The 12924-nt window shown below is 43.5% G+C and overlaps 3 protein-coding genes across 5 annotated transcripts; 1 reads left to right on the top strand and 2 right to left on the bottom strand.

Moving 5' to 3' along the window:
* The first annotated feature begins 1601 nt into the window (after positions 1-1601).
* LOC135608921 (protein SMALL AUXIN UP-REGULATED RNA 12-like) lies at positions 1602-2398 on the top strand. Its single transcript, XM_065101983.1, has one exon. It carries the CDS (start codon positions 1675-1677, stop codon positions 2128-2130), a length of 456 nt encoding a protein of 151 aa, XP_064958055.1. The 5' UTR covers positions 1602-1674; the 3' UTR covers positions 2131-2398.
* Positions 2399-3231: 833 nt separating this feature from the next.
* LOC135609589 (U-box domain-containing protein 52-like) lies at positions 3232-7448 on the bottom strand. 3 transcript variants are annotated; one of them, XM_065102996.1, is made up of 12 exons: positions 7158-7447; positions 6911-7085; positions 6727-6800; positions 6540-6661; positions 6259-6470; positions 6133-6190; positions 5813-6053; positions 5631-5732; positions 5132-5560; positions 4291-5049; positions 3905-3997; positions 3233-3778 (listed from the first exon to the last, which is right to left on the bottom strand). In XM_065102996.1, the coding sequence occupies exons 2-11, from the start codon at positions 7077-7079 to the stop codon at positions 3908-3910; spliced, it is 2256 nt and encodes a 751-aa protein (XP_064959068.1). In that variant the 5' UTR covers positions 7080-7085; positions 7158-7447; the 3' UTR covers positions 3233-3778; positions 3905-3907. The 3 variants fall into 3 exon arrangements, with proteins under 3 accessions (XP_064959069.1, XP_064959068.1, XP_064959067.1); XM_065102997.1 differs by having other exon boundaries at positions 3232-3997; positions 7154-7448; XM_065102995.1 differs by having other exon boundaries at positions 3233-3997.
* A 504-nt stretch (positions 7449-7952) lies between these two features.
* LOC103980709 (squamosa promoter-binding-like protein 12) lies at positions 7953-12598 on the bottom strand. The gene is made up of 6 exons (XM_009397178.3): positions 12386-12598; positions 12246-12301; positions 11509-12123; positions 11247-11383; positions 9961-10224; positions 7953-8684 (listed from the first exon to the last, which is right to left on the bottom strand). Exons 1-6 carry the CDS (start codon positions 12386-12388, stop codon positions 8350-8352), a joined length of 1410 nt encoding a protein of 469 aa, XP_009395453.2. The 5' UTR covers positions 12389-12598; the 3' UTR covers positions 7953-8349.
* Positions 12599-12924: the final 326 nt, after the last annotated feature.

Here is a 12924-nt window from a genome sequence, read left to right as displayed (position 1 = left end):
CACCTAGTATCAGCTGATGTATGATAACAAAGATAACAAGAAAAGACCATGAATTGAGCCAGTGATTAGAGGAACCATGCAAAAGAATAAGCATATGATGATCTGAGCTCAATTCGATGCCTTAAAGTCAACCAGAAGAAGATGGTGAGGTTAAGCTCTCATTCGGTAGGAACAGTATTGCATTATAGTCAACAGAAGTTTTCAGACAATGAAAAGCAACATCCATTTCTTGATGGGTCTTCTGTGAGTGTCAGCTTAGGCTTTGGGCCTCTGCATGTGGACTTCAACTTTGATGCTCTGTTGTTCCTGATTCCTATTTGACTACAATAGCAGGGAGAAACAAGCTATTGGGTTGTACCACTCTAATGATTGAGAAAACTTCATTATATACTTAATGAGGATTTCTCATGCTGTTCTGTATAATAAAATATTTTTGTGTGTATTGGAAGTGTAGTTTGATTATTGGTACCATCATTTATATGCATTTGTCATCAATCATATATACATACACCAGAAACAAATTTGCATTTTACTTATTCCAGATCAAAGCAACATTGTTTGATCCAACTGTGTTTAATTGTCTGCACACATGACTCTTCTTCTGCCTGTAATCACTTCCATTTCATCTGAAAGCTTAAATTGATTGGTGAGACTTACTGGAATCCAATGACCTTATTGTTTACAACACAAAACACAATTCATTCTGACCCTAATAGAAAACCTATCTGGGACTCTATGACTTCATAACATTTAATAGAATGAATCTAACTTTTCTTAGGACATGATCTCTTTATCATGTTTTATCATCACCAACTTATCTGGAAACTGTTGTTAGAAAATATGGAGAAACTTTCTATTAAATAGATGAGACAAACTGGAAGAGTGTGTGTCTTGAAAGTGGTCGAGTGTCCTCCCCTGCTGTACCTGATGGCTCTTAGAATATTAGCAATCTTCCACAGATCCTCATCACATTTCTGCATAGTGTTCCACATGACTTGCTAAATCTATTGCCACTGTTAGTATTAATTAGACAGTCAGTGGTGGCTGACAACTTGTTTTAGTACACACCAATGCCAGTATACATTATCAAGACTAGTTTCCATCTGTGTCAGTTCTTGAATCATCCACCATCACCAATCCAGGATTTGACCAAAGGGTAAGTCAAGTTGCATCAAGGAGATAGAATACGGTTTCCTTGTGTCTTGAGGTGCAGGTTGATCCAGATTCTAGCAGACGCAGCAGCAATGGGCTTGTTCTTGGATTCAGATGAACTGAAGAGCTTAATTCCAACCCTGAGGAACAAGATATGTTGCATCTGAAACAAGAGAAAGGAGGTACTTTGGATCACCAGATTTGGACGGTAGTCAAACTACAACGTGGATCTTAAGATGCTTAGCCTCAAATGATTACAGCAGAGCGGAGTGGAAAGACCAGATGACTCCACATGGGCTCTCTACCCACCTCCCATGTTCTTCCAGGACCTCAAATCCAATAAACAAAGCAATCGCCATTAATGGAGCTTCGAGCATGCAAACAAATTATAGTAGCACACAGAAAAACCTGCACAAAGATCACATGCAATGACAGTAAACACATGAAGATTGAGCACACTGCCGCTTTAAATCCTCGCAAAACCAGCCACCATTTCGTCCCGATCAACACCGTCTGGCTTCCATGGAATCCAAGAAGGCCAACAAGATCACAGAGATCGTGAGGCTGCAACAGATGCTAAGGAAGTGGAAGAAGCTCGCGGTGACGCCGAAGAGCAGCAGCAAGAGCATGAAGTTCCTGAAGAGGACCCTCTCCTTCTCCGACGGTGCATCGACGACGTCGTCGGGGGACGTCCCCAAGGGATACCTCGCGGTGTGCGTCGGCGAGGAGATGCGAAGGTTCGTGATCCCGACCGAGTACCTGGGCCACCGAGCCTTCGCGGCGCTGCTGAGGGAGGCGGAAGAGGAGTTCGGGTTCCAGCAGGAAGGCGTGCTGAGGATCCCCTGTGAGGTGGCCGCGTTCGAGAGCACACTGAGGGTGGTGGAGAAGAAGAAGAAGAAGAAGGAGGGGTTCTGCTACTGCTCGGCGGAGGCTGAGCTTGCGTGCTCCCATCTCCCACCGAAGCCAGTGTGCAGATAAGATGACATGTTTGGCTGTAGGAAGAAGAAGAAGAAGAAGAAGAAGAAGAAGAAGAAGATACGTAATGCTTCCTCTCCTTCTTTGAACTCCTTTTAGGGCTTAGAGAAGCAGAGTGTCTCTGCATGGCTTGAGTTGTGCATGTCTTTTGTAGCTTCAATATCACTTTTATTTCTTCCAATACAAACACTATAAATGTGTTTTTTTTTTTTTGCTTTTTTTCAAGGAAAAATAAACATTACATTGGCCAAAATCTCATGTACTGTATTGTTCTTTTAGTTGGAGGTTCAACCAATATATTTCTTGAGAAAATTTATGTTTTATGCTTGCTTTGATGTAATTTTATCTCTTAAGAATTAATATATTTTTTTATTTTTTTTTCCAAGTGGATAAGATAAAGTTGTGTGCTTGTTGCTGGTAGATCTGATAAAATTTTGCTCACAAGAGATCATATGGACATAAGATATTAGATGTGAGAGAAGTTTTGAGAAAACAAGTACAAGTCATTCATAAACATTTTTGCCTGTTTATGAATTAATTATACTACTACTCTGCACATGCACAAAAATAATTTATATATGATGGTTGGACACCATTATAAATTGAAAAAGGATTAATTTATTTAGATTATGGGCCAACATGAATATATGTATCCTGATTCATCAACATGAATAATATGTTGGACTAATCTATAGGTTATTGTACAATTTGTCTCACACATGAATCAAGGAATTCATCATGTTACATGGACTCATGGGGGATAAGAGGGAATGTGGGTGCATGAAACTGTGAAGCTGCAGCACCTAAAAACTCAAGTGAGTTCTCATTTCAAAATGGAAGATTAGTAATTTATATAATTCTAAATATATAGCAACTTTGAATGTGATTTTTTACTTCTTATATGTGATTATCACATGTAAAGACAAGCCAAAAACCTTGGAGGTTTTAGAAATATGTAAACACAGATACTTAGGATGAAATAGATTCTCTTATCAAAGTGGACTTAATTTGTTGTCAATTCTTGTCATAAAATTCATTTTTCACTTTTTGAGTTGCCAGCTAAAAGAATGGAGAATATTTTTATATTAGCATGAAACTATGGAGCTTACATAATTTAGAAGGAAGAATGAAATATACATGAACTTATGATCCATGGGATGAGAAAGGTAGGTATGCAGATGCAATGACTCAGGTACATTATCATGTAAGAAATGGCTTTCCTCATCACTGGGCTGATCAAACTTGCTCATGTCACTGCTGTATGCAAAGTTCCTAAGTTGCTTTTGTTTTCTGAAACCTGTATTTTGCATATCAAAGTGGGTTTCATCATAGTTGACATAAAGATGTCAAACATATGACAAACTATTGCTATCTGGAGATTGTATAGATGCGGGAAAAAAAATATACTTTGTAATTGTTTTTGTACTTTGCAAGTTGAAATTGTAGATAAGATTCCAAAAAAAGGGGGGGAAAAGGAAGAGATAAAAAAAAAAAGAAAAAAGGAAGTAGAAGGAGAGGGAATGATACATACAATGTGTAGTAGTAGTACAAACAAATCTTCCTTGACCAAGAGATGAGGCAGAAGCAGTACTTCATCATCAACTAGCTGTTTCTACATCCGACTGCAGTAACAGGTGATTCATTCCCTTGCCTGGTTCCAAGAAGGAGAGATGAAAGCAGTGAGAGTTGAAATGCCTCCTCATGTATAGTTTTGTTCTGTTTCCACTAACACAAAAAACCAGGATTTTACCCTCAATTTATACCATATATTGCTCACCAATCATGTTCTTCCAGGCACAGATGATCCACTATACCGACTTCTTGAGCTTTCATATCCGGATTGCAGAGCTGAAGGTGCACTCATGAAGTCCTGAACAAACAGAGAGAAAGAAAGAAAGAATGCCAATATGAAGTTCTGATGGAATGATATCTTGCATGAAGTTGCTAATTCGAGTTGCAGATCATGGCATTCAGCTTTTATGTATTCCAGGAATTCGAAGGATTTAAGAGAGCATTTGTTCTACGTGTGTGCCATTTAGTATCAGAGTTTATCGTCTACCAATGAAGCCTGACAATTTCTGCCAAACTTGACTGTGCAAGAGAAGAGCCTTTGATCATGGTGGTATGAGAGAAGAGCTGCAGAATGGTGAGAGAACGACGTACTTGTGTGGAGACTTGGCTTTGCATGGGTGAGGTGAGAGGGCTGTACCCCAGCAGCACAGAGTACTGCATGTTCTCCTCCGCGAGATTTCTCAGCCTGTTGAGCTCCGGCAATATGCCCGTCGCAAGATCCGGGCGATCCTTCCGCCTGAGCTCCGCGCACTTGACCGCTAGCTTCGCCAAGCTTAGAGCATCCTCGACGGGCCAGTCCGGCACCGAGCCATCTAACATCTCCTCGAACGTCCCCTTCTCGATCGCACGCTCCACGTAGTGCGTCAGCCCCATGGGCGGCTTCCCGGTCACCAGCTGCAGCAGCAGGATCCCCATAGAGTAGACGTCGGACTTGATGCCGAGCATGCCCGTCTGCTGGTACTCCGGGTCGATGTAGCAGAACGTGCCGGCAGTGGCCGTCATGCGGTACTGGGTGACGTTGTCCGCCACCGACGGCGGCACCAGGCGGGCGAGGCCGACGTCGCTGATCTTGCTCACGTAGTTCCTGTCGAGGAGGATGTTCGCGGGCTTGAGGTCCCGGTGGACGAGCGGCTCCGGCTTCGTCTGGTGCAGAAAGAGGAGGCCGGTGCCGATCTCTGCGGCGATCCGAAACCTGTGCTGCCAGGGAATCGGCGGCGTGTTCCCCCGCCTGAACAAACGGTCTTCCAAGCTCCCGTTTGCCATGTACTCGTACACGAGGCAGCCATACTCCGGGCAAGCACCCAACAACAGCACCATGTTTGGATGCCGAATGCAGCACAGTATCTCGACCTGTGGAAGTCCCAACAGGTCACTGCATCAGAAACTGATGGATCGAACCAACACTTCGAAGATTGATGTCTGCGTTCGATACCTCTTGCTGAAACTGTGACCTTCCTTGAGCGGCATCGGGACGCAGTACCTTAATGGCGACAGGCGTGTGATCCAGAGTGCCTCTGTAGACAGGACCATACCCACCCTCTCCAATCTTCCTGTTCTCCGCGAAGTTCTCGGTGGCTACTTCGATCTCCTCGATGGTGTACCTCCGGTACCTGAGATTTGTGTGCGACATCGCATCGAAAGCCTTTATCTTCTCCTCGGCCTCTTTCACTGCCTGCAACTCTGCACTGATCCGCTTCTGCGCTTCCAACTCTGCAATCCTTTTCGACGCTTCAGCCGTCTCGATGGCGGCCATTCGCTTCGCTTTCTCCCTCTCCGCCAAGGCCAGAGCGGCTTCTTCCGACAGCCGAGCTTCCTCCAGTCTCTTCCCTTCCTCCGTCTTCCAGCGCTGCAGCTCCATTGCCTGCACCAGAGGAGGCATCCTCTGAAACCGAGTTCAGTTTTGGGGGGGAAGCGATGACAAGATCGATCACCTTTTGTTTTGCCGTAAGTGCTTCTTTGCAGGCTGTGCTGTACATGTCCATGGTCTGCTTCAGTTCTAACCTTAGCCTCCTGATCTCTGCTTCCACTTCGTCCTGCAACTCAGTTAAGTGCAGACTGACTACAAATCAGAATCCAATCAGGTAAGTGCTTCTTTTGTTCGCTTCGGACTTACCATAGCGGGAGATGATGAGCTCTCATAGGACAGGGAAGAGAGGCCGTTCGAGGACGAGTACCCACCCACAGAATTGCGAGGTGACTCGAAACTACGATCCAAGGCGTCGGACATGTTCGACAGTCTCGGTGGGTAGCCGCGGTCGAAGCTTGGCCTGCCATTGCTCACAAATGAGATATCGCTGTCCATCATCATCTCCCCATACGATTTCGTGGCACGCGTTCCCCTGGTAAAGGGCGACCTGTTTGAGGCACAAGATCCAGCCTTCAGCACCGGAGGATTAACATGAGCTACTTCTTCATGGTTCATGGAGTTCTTACTTGATCGATTCGTTGTCTTTGTACAGAGTCCGTGCAGCAAATGCGGCCTCATTTGGCACTGAAAGATTTCATTCCTCGTCATCAGAGGGAGGAGTCAAAGAGAGAGACAGATATCAACACACAGACCTCTCATGACATTATTCCTGTTGTTGTAGTCCAGTGGATCGGGTCGAGCAGTTGGTTGGCTTTGGATCTGCGCCCGGATAAGAGCACCGGTCGGCGGTGGCCGGGCAGCGTTCCTCATGGAAGACACCTTCCCCTTGGAGATGATGAAGACAGTGCAGAAATCAGGCACGCCCTTGGAGATACTGCTGCTGGTGTCTGTGCTTCTGAACGATCTGAAGGAGACATGGCAAAATAAAGCATCGCGGCACAGAATATTTCCAGTCCAAGCGATCGTATCGTACCTGACGAATCCTCCTTTCGGTGATGCGCCAATCACAAGCTTCCCGACTGCAGATCTCAACACAAACTCTACGATAGCCTTGGCAACGTCGGTGTCTTCGAGTATGACATCGTTGCACTGCACCTGTTTGCGTAAATGCCCTCGGTTACGTTCATGGCAATAGAGATCTGAGAAATCGAGTGACTCACATTCTTGCGTGTGCAGAAACATCGGAAGGGAACAAACAATTCCTTGATGATGTTGGCGGCGTCTTCGGACCCCGCTGCATAGCATCCAAAAGAGAAGGAAGAGTATATGTTACGACAAGGATCGATCTCCAGCGGGCTGTAAACACCATGCCTACGTGAATCCTCCATGCAAAGGAGAGCATACTTGAGGGCTTGGTGTTGACATGGACGAGGGTGAGGGTTTGGCCTCTGGTAACGACGTTGTCCAGAGCCCACCTGAACGCGCCCTGGCTGTTCTTGTCCCTGTCGATGGCGACCGCGACCAGCGGCGACGACGCCGGTCCATCCGCCGGCTGCTGCTCCCTCTGCGACATTGCTCTCTGCATGCATGCTCGCCATTAATGACTGCCGTTCCACTCCATATGGGGAGGAAGAAGAGATTAGTTACCTACCACCAAGGCGTACGATCAACAGCCCAGGCTGTCTTCTCTCCTCTCCTTGCTGGTGCCTCTCTCTTGACTACCTCTCTTCCTGAGAGGCACAGCAGATAGGGGAGCTGCTAAGGTTATCCTTCCCTCTCTTCTTCTTCTCCCTTGACCTCCTTTGTTGGTCTTCATGATCTCTCTCTCTCTCTCTCTCTCTCGTGTGAGGTCAGGCGTGGATACAGGAGAGGCCAAGGAATAGGGTGGAGTTGGTGGGGTGTTGCCATTGAATGGCATAGGTTGCTGCGACCATTTCCCAGAAATAGAGTATGATGGGAAGCTGGTTCAGCTTGCTCATGGCCTTCTTCAACTGGAAAAATGAGATGATCTCGAGCTCATCCTCAAGTCAAGACCAAATGGTCCAACCATCAAATTGGATTTGGTCAAATATAATATATGCATCATATGGTCCCATCGCATGTTTGATATAGAAGAGATAAATTCATGAGATTTATTTTAGAATAAATTCATAAAATTTGATATCAAAAGGTAGATTGTGTGTCTCAATCATTGGGGTTGTGGATAATTCCAAGCTCCCTATATCAAAGTTGTGTTGCAATCTATCTAGAACTAGAAACATACAGAGTTACTTGGGACTCAATGGTCTCATTTCAACAACCTCAAATCTAATTTCCAGTCATATCTGAAGTAAAATTTCCTTTTACACTACTCTTCATGCCAACCACCACTCTCTATTATAGGACAAATAATGGATCTAACTTGAGCTAACTGATAGGAGATCTGATGTAATTAAGGTCACATACATGAGTTAGGCAGGCACCAGAATCACCAACACTGGTGCAAAGATATATCTAAAGGAAGTCTTGCTACAGATCAGTACCAGAGCATACCAAAAGTGAAAGAAACTACACAGCACACCCTCCTAAACCTTGCAAAGTCTCCCAAATCCATTGTCTGGGAAAGGCATAGGAGTCATAGACTAATTAACATAAAACAGACCATCTTCTTACATCCACTACTGCCTGTTGTGCATGATCAACAATTGAGGTCAACCCATAATGCTGTTCTTCACAATGGAGCAGCAGCTGGAGCTAAAAATCTAATGCAAGACTGGCATCCAAAGTATCCTGGCAACAGCACGTCGAGATAGAAAACCAACCATTGATCTTAAATCTGCAGTTGGTCGATTGACTTCTCGACGTCAGTAAATCTGAGTGGGGTCAAAGAAAGTATCCCTATAAGGGGCTTTTTGCAGCTGAAACTCCTGGGTCTGGTTGCCATTTCTGTGCATGCTAAACAGGAGTGGTTGAGCTTGTTGAGATACAGGCTCTCCGTAGATCCAGTGATTTGAGGGATTCGCGACAGGTATAGTGGGCTGTGCCGAACTGGCATGCTTAGCATCCATGATAATGAAAGGAGTTTGTCCGTGGCCTCCTGGGTCGGGAGAACCCCAAGAACTGGTTGACAGAAGAGAGAGAGCACGCCGAAGATCTGGTGCTCTGTCCAAGTTCGAAGCTCCTCCAGATGCCTCTGAACCTGCAAAGAGAAGAGGAATATATTAGACAAAGAAAAAAAAATTCTTTAATCTTAGCAGTGAGCAGATCAGCAAGTTACATGGAAAAAATGAAAGTATTAATTGATCTCCCCTGGCCAGAATCTCACAGGTGAAATAAGTATTATTAGGGAAAATTTTGACACCTACGAATGATGAATCAATAAGAAGTAATATTGCTAACAAAAAGGGTAGAAGGATATTAGTCGATTGTAATCGGTAATTCTTTTGGCTTGGCTCCACTCCATGGCTTATTTATCTAACAAAATTTATAAAAAAATTGAAATATAGGAACAGAACATTTGCTTTTTAATTGTTTAATTTTTCAAGAAAGCCAATCGTAGGTTGTGAAAGGAAGAAGTATTTATCACTTATCTACTTGGTCGTTTCAAGACAAATGAGAAAACAAGAGTTATTTCTTATGGTCAAAGGATACATTTCACATGAAATATTTATTTTTTCAATGTTTAAGTAATCATGAGAAAGGAAAAGAGAAGTCCTGATTCAAGGGCAAAACGTAAAATATCCTGAGAAAAGAAAAGAAGATTGTTGTCAAGAAGAGTAAGAAATGCAAATTGCTATGGTTTTCTTTTAGTACAGAGTTCTCAAATTAGTTGCAGTAAAAACGGTCTAGAATTTAATACTTTCAACAAATTAAATTGCCAAAGTTGACTACTTGATCAAGAAATTGGCTTGCTTGTAAAGGTCTTAATGGTTGTTTATCAACAGAAAACAGGCCTGCTAGAATCACTAAGCATCTTTACAGTTAAGTTAGGTAACACCTCCCACTAAGACCATGAGTTTGCACTGCTCGAAACACTAAGCATCTTATTAGTGTTTACTTGCTTTAAACATATATCTTCAAACTGACTAAATCATAATATGTTCAAAGTTGAAGATCTTTAGCTTGATAAAAGGCATGCTATATCATGACAACTTCATTGTTGAAGTCAGAAGCAAAAGGATTATACTGTATGGTGCCTTGAATTGCTGCAAATGTATGTCAGACTTCAGTCTTCCTAAGACACTAGTGAGAAACATCTAGATATTCTGAGGAAAAGGAAAAAAACTCGAGACTAATATGTAAATGCTGCTTCTATATTTATAAACGTGTTTATCATACAGGTTTATCTGACAACCACATCTAGAGGACTTGAATTTTAATTTTAAGGAAAACAACTCAATATATTAGATAACTTTCCGTTTGCTACTGGGCAAAAGCAGCATAGAGCGAGTTACTTGCACCAAGACATTAATTACCTTGATTGAGTACTTCGGCGGCAGTGCCTTTGAGTGGCAAGGGCTTGTCTACATCATGATAAAGTGCAGTAAAGCCATTTGGTAGCTGAGTGTCTGGCATATGCAGCTGCCCATACATGCTGCTTTCTTTGCTTGATTTCACCCATGATCCTCTCATTTGTGCAAGCTTGAATTTTTTAGAAGCTTCACTTGTGGTGGTTGCCACTGGTTTCATGTGACCAAAAGGAGATTTATTCCATAGCATGTTCATCTGATATTTATCATCTGCAAAAGCCAGGTACTGGTCAGGAACAAGAAACACAATATTACAGAAATTGCATTTCACATAATTGCATAAACACAGTATCTGAAACTTGTTATAAGGGCAATTGCAGAATGGAGTGTTCACAAGATAAAGCAACGGTTTATCATTGCTAAAAGTAATACTATCTGGCTTTCAAGTCATCACAGGTACAGTGGCATTGTTGGAGCTAATCTGCTGAATCTTTTATTTAGAGTGCCATTTAGTAGCAAATAGCGCTTCCATTTTGATCACTGTCTAAATTAGTCATCATGGAATTATGCTTAGTCCTTTAGAAGAGCTAATATTGAGGAAGTACGACTGGCTGTTTTCGATGGTTATGATAACACCATTAGATCAACTTAAATAGAGAAAAAATGAGGGACAAGATCGGGTTGTCAATAGTCTAGGTTTTTGGATTGCCATTAATCTAAAATTCTCAAAAAGAAAGGTCCTCGATATAGAATGACTGGAGATCTTATATCATCTCAAATGCAAATGTTTATATGTTATATGTGGTATCAGAATGCTTGACCTGCTGCCTTTAGAATAATGATGGTGCAAGATTATAGCTCTGGAGGAAGGTTACTTACATTCTACCTGAGATGGTCTTAAGTAACATCAAAGACATGTTAATTGGAGATGGGACACCTCACTGGATGACATAGAGTAGACTATGGTACTAGATATCAAGAACTGCAGAACCATAGTTATAGAGAATGTAATCAAGCAGCTAATTGAATAGCCAAGCAGGGTTGCACTGCAAAAATCAGATGGATTTTGGAAGGATAATGTTGCTTCAGTTTTTGCTCACATTCTATGTAATGAGCCAACAAGGCATTTAAAATCTTAATATAGTGTTTTTATTTAGAGAAAAAAGGCACCTCAAGAATTCCATTTTATGTGAGAAACAATGTCCCTAAGCAACATACATGAATCGTACCTATTCCAAGCAATAACAATAATTCAAAGAGGAAATAATGGTGAAGTAAGAATTCTTTCATACTGTAAACCGATGGAGAAAAGGTCGTCGAATTGAAGGAGATTATGTTTGGTCGTGGCTTGCGACGTCGAGCATTATGATCAGATAAACGCCTTCGACAACTTCTCTTTTTCTGATCAAACTCCGACAAATCATGGAACCTTAAACACGAACAAAACAAATTATGCAAGACAGGCAATGACTGCAAGTGATATTAGCAAGGGTGACAAGTCAAAATGAACTTGTTCTTTAGCAAAGAACACTAGATCGTTTAACATCTAGTAACCTGCTACACTGCTGACAAAACCGGCGCTCCTGACCGGCGACGATGACCTTGGGGGATTTGGAATGGGTTTCACAGACCCTGTGCTTCCGGTGATACTCCTTGGCTCCATTAAGATCGATATTGCAACCTTCAACTTGGCAGCAGGTACTATGTGCACTCTGATAAGACACTCTCGCCTTCTTGACCAGAGCAGAAGGTGCCGCTGCAGAATTCAAAGAGGGCAAGGGGTTCTTCGCGGTACTCTCAGCTGAGACATCCTCGAAGTAGGTTCTCTTACCAAGCTTCAACCCTATTTGTGACTCCTCCAATCCATGCGTCTGCGCTACCGCTGGGGAAGAACCAGCTTCCAGTAAAGTTCTGTTCTTGCCGTGATTCTTCGGGTCAGCGTCCCACCCAGGTCGCTTTCCTGCCTTCGGCGAGGAATCGAAGGAAGCAGAGATGGTGCTCTTGGACGAGGAACCATTCCCCAATTCAGAGCCAGAGGAAGCGCCACCGCCGGCGGCGGCGGCGGCAGACAACTTGTAATTCCCACCAAATGGCGCGTGGTTGTCCCAATCCCACAGCAAGGACGCGTTCGCATTCCAATCCATCACGCGAGCAGCTCGATCGCATGCGCTATTGGTCAACAGAGATCAAGATAAAGAATCCAATCCCCAGGAAAAGGACAAAAGATCAGATATTTCACGCAGTGTTGCCCCAAAAGGAACCAAGACTCAAGATTTCAGATGGGAAAGTACCTAAGAGATGGAACCCTGAAAGGAGGGAAAGTTGTCTTCGATTCCTGCGTTGTTGTCTGCAAACCAAGAAGGCCAATCTCCAAAGTCAGAGAGGAAAGAAGAGGACTTGGGGAGAGACTTCAATCCATGAGGGAGCAGACCATGGCAGCAGAGACAGTGACAGCCAGAGTTGGGCAGGCTCAAGAAGATCCCTCCCCCCTCGACACCCTCACCTCCTCATCACCCATTTCATGGTCACAACAAGTGGGCTGTTGCTATCTATTCAATGACAAGTGAGCCATTGCTATCTCTCAGATAACCTCAATCCGTTCAATCATCAGCCTCTGTTACCCAAGAAATTTTTACTGTTCTCACCACACTGGATCAGCTTACAGACAAGACAAGAAGCAAGAGAAGATGCACAGATGGTGGAAAGGAGAGGAATAGTTTTGGGTTCGATGGGTCCAATCACACCATAGTAAAATAAGGAACAGAGAACTTTTGGTTGGATTTGTGTTAGATCCCCTCCAGCCGAAGCAGCCAACCACACGCATTCTGACACCAACAGGGGCAAAAGCTCATTGGAGGAAGTCACATCAGGATGGCTTCTCCAATTATGGGTTGCTCCACATGCAACATTCCTGAACATAGGATTATATATGGATGAAGAACAGATTTAGAGATAGATGATGGTGGTAAA

This window comes from Musa acuminata, chromosome BXJ2-4 (assembly GCF_036884655.1).
Source record: "Musa acuminata AAA Group cultivar baxijiao chromosome BXJ2-4, Cavendish_Baxijiao_AAA, whole genome shotgun sequence".
NCBI lineage: Eukaryota > Viridiplantae > Streptophyta > Magnoliopsida > Zingiberales > Musaceae > Musa > Musa acuminata.
Note: the sequence above shows the minus strand (reverse complement) of the source record. Positions and strands in the feature narration are given on the sequence as shown.